The 2,230-nt window shown below is 64.8% G+C and overlaps 1 protein-coding gene across 1 annotated transcript in view; it reads right to left on the bottom strand.

The window, feature by feature from the left end:
• GRK1 (G protein-coupled receptor kinase 1) overlaps nt 1-2,230 on the bottom strand; it is a 14,924-nt gene that overhangs the window by 10,490 nt on the left and 2,204 nt on the right. The window contains exon 2 of the mRNA XM_012662819.1: nt 193-320. Within this exon, the coding sequence (XP_012518273.1) occupies nt 193-320 (128 nt within the window). The remainder of the gene's footprint in view (nt 1-192; nt 321-2,230) is intronic.

Below are 2,230 nucleotides of genomic sequence, written 5' to 3'. Positions count from 1 at the left end.
GGGGGGGCCTCAGACAGTGGGGGACCCCAGACAGCGGGAGCAGTGGGGACCCCAGACAGCAGAGCAGGGCTGGGGAGCCGTCCTCAGGCGGCTGCGTGCTCTGTGCGTGGGAAGCCGCCCTGCCAGGGCCCGGAGACCCCATCCCCGCTGGGACCACCGGGCCCCCCGGCCCACTTGTGGACACGGCTTTACCTGAGGTCCCCTCCGTTCATGATGGTCATCACCAGGCACAGGTCCGTTTTGGTCTCGAAGGCGTAGGCCAGAGAGACGATGAACCTGCTGTGCACTTTTGCTAGAATCTTCTTCTCCACCATAGCACCCTGGGAAGCGAGGTGTGGAGTCAGCACTGGGTTCGGGCAGGAAAGTGACCGGGGTCGGGCACCAGAAACAGGGTGGCAAATGCATTTTAAACATGATTTTCATAAAGCATTGCAAATAAAAACATGGCCTGGTGCCCCGCTTCACAGAGAGAAAACCAGACGCGCAAATCCCCTCGGGCACCGGCGAGGTGGGGTCTCCTGCGTCAGCCCTGCGCGGCCAGAAGCGTGGAGAGGACCCTCCTCCCGGCCGCCGCTCCCTGGGCCCTCCGGCCCCCGTCTTGGCCTGTGGGCCACCGTCCGGCAGCTGCAGCCGCCCCACACCCTGCTGCGCCTGCGCCTGCGTCTCTCAGCCTCGCATGCCCCGGTCGACGCGCTTGTGAGGGCGTCTGCACAAGGACGCGGGGCGCGGTGGGGGGGGCCTACTGCAGCTGCGCGGGACACCCTAGGTCGCTCTGCATCATCTCCCGGGGTCAGGAGAAGAGACTGACGGTGGGGTTATGAATAAGCTACCGCGGGCGTGAGCGGCCTGCACGTGAGTCACACGTGCAGAAAGCACTTTCAAGAAAATAACTGTTAGTCAACCACGAGGCGTCGCTACGTCCGCCCGAAGTCCACGGTGGGAACATCCTGTGTTTCTGGGCCCTCGCCCAGCCGTGGGCCTGCGCACCTGACGTGTGACCTTTCGCTAGGGGTCGCAGGCGTGCGCTGGCCGCTCAGAGTGCGGTCTGGCCCGCTGGCCCTGCCTCGGTCGCCTGCGTTGTCTGCCGCAGCACAGGCCAGGGCTGTGGGGACGTCCGGAGAGCGACCTCTGAGCAGCTCGCTGCAGGGCATGCGTCCCTCAACCGGCCACGTACTTGGGGGTGTCGGTAGCACCACCTGCCCCAGGTGCGAGGTCACCCCAGGTGTGAGGTCGCCGAGGCATGAGGTCACCTGGGTGGGAGGTCACCCCAGGTGTGAGGTTGCCCAGGTGTGAGCTTGCCCAGGTGTGAGGTCAGCCCAGGTGTGAGCTCGCCCAGCTGTGAGGTCACCCCAGGTGTGAGGTCGCCCAGATGTGAGGTCACCCCAGGTGTGAGGTTGCCCAGGTGTGAGGTCGCCCAGGTGTGAGGTGCCCCCAGGTGTGAGGTCGCCCAGGTGTGAGTTTGCCCAGGTGTGAGGTCGCCCAGCTGTGAGGTCACCCCAGGTGTGAGGTCGCCCTGATGTGAGGTCACCCCAGGTGTGAAGTTGCCCAGGTGTGAGGTCGCCCAGGTGTGAGGTTGCCCAGGCATGAGGTCACCTGGGTGCGAGGTCACCCCATATGTGAGGTCATCCAGGTATTAGGTAGTCCCAGGTGTGAGGTCGCCCAGGTGTGAGGTCATCCAGGTACTAGGTCGCCCCAGGTGTGAGGTCGCCCAGGTGTGAGCTTGCCCAGCTGTGAGGTTGCCCAGGTGTGAGGTCGCCCCAGGTGTGAGGTCGCCCCGGGTGTGAGGTTGTCTAGGTTATGAGGTGCCCCCAGATGTGAGGTCGCTCAGGTATTAGGTCACCCCAGGTGTGAGGTTGCCCAGGTATTAGGTCGCCCCAGGTGTGAGGTCGCCCAGGTATGAGGTCACCCAGGTATTAGGTTGCCCCAGGTATGAGGTTGCCCAGGTACGAGGTGCCCCCAGGTGTGAGTCTGCTCAGGTGTGAGGTCGCCCAGGTGTGAGCTTGCGCAGCTGTGAGCTTGCCCAGGTGTAGGTGCCCCCAGCTGTGAGGTTGCCCAGGTGTGAGGTCACCCAGGTATTAGGTCGCCCCAGGTGTGAGGTTGCCCAGGTACGAGGTGCCCCCAGGTGTGAGTTTGCTCAGGTGTGAGGTGTCTGCGGGTGTGCGGCTGCCCTCCACATCTGCAAGCCCCTGGGGAGCCCGGCCCAGGGAGGAGGCAGAGGCCGCCCGTGCTG

This window comes from Propithecus coquereli, unplaced genomic scaffold (genome assembly GCF_000956105.1).
Source record: "Propithecus coquereli isolate 6110/MARCELLA unplaced genomic scaffold, Pcoq_1.0 Scaffold782, whole genome shotgun sequence".
Classification (NCBI taxonomy): domain Eukaryota; kingdom Metazoa; phylum Chordata; class Mammalia; order Primates; family Indriidae; genus Propithecus; species Propithecus coquereli.
This window is presented reverse-complemented; position numbering and strand designations above follow the sequence as displayed.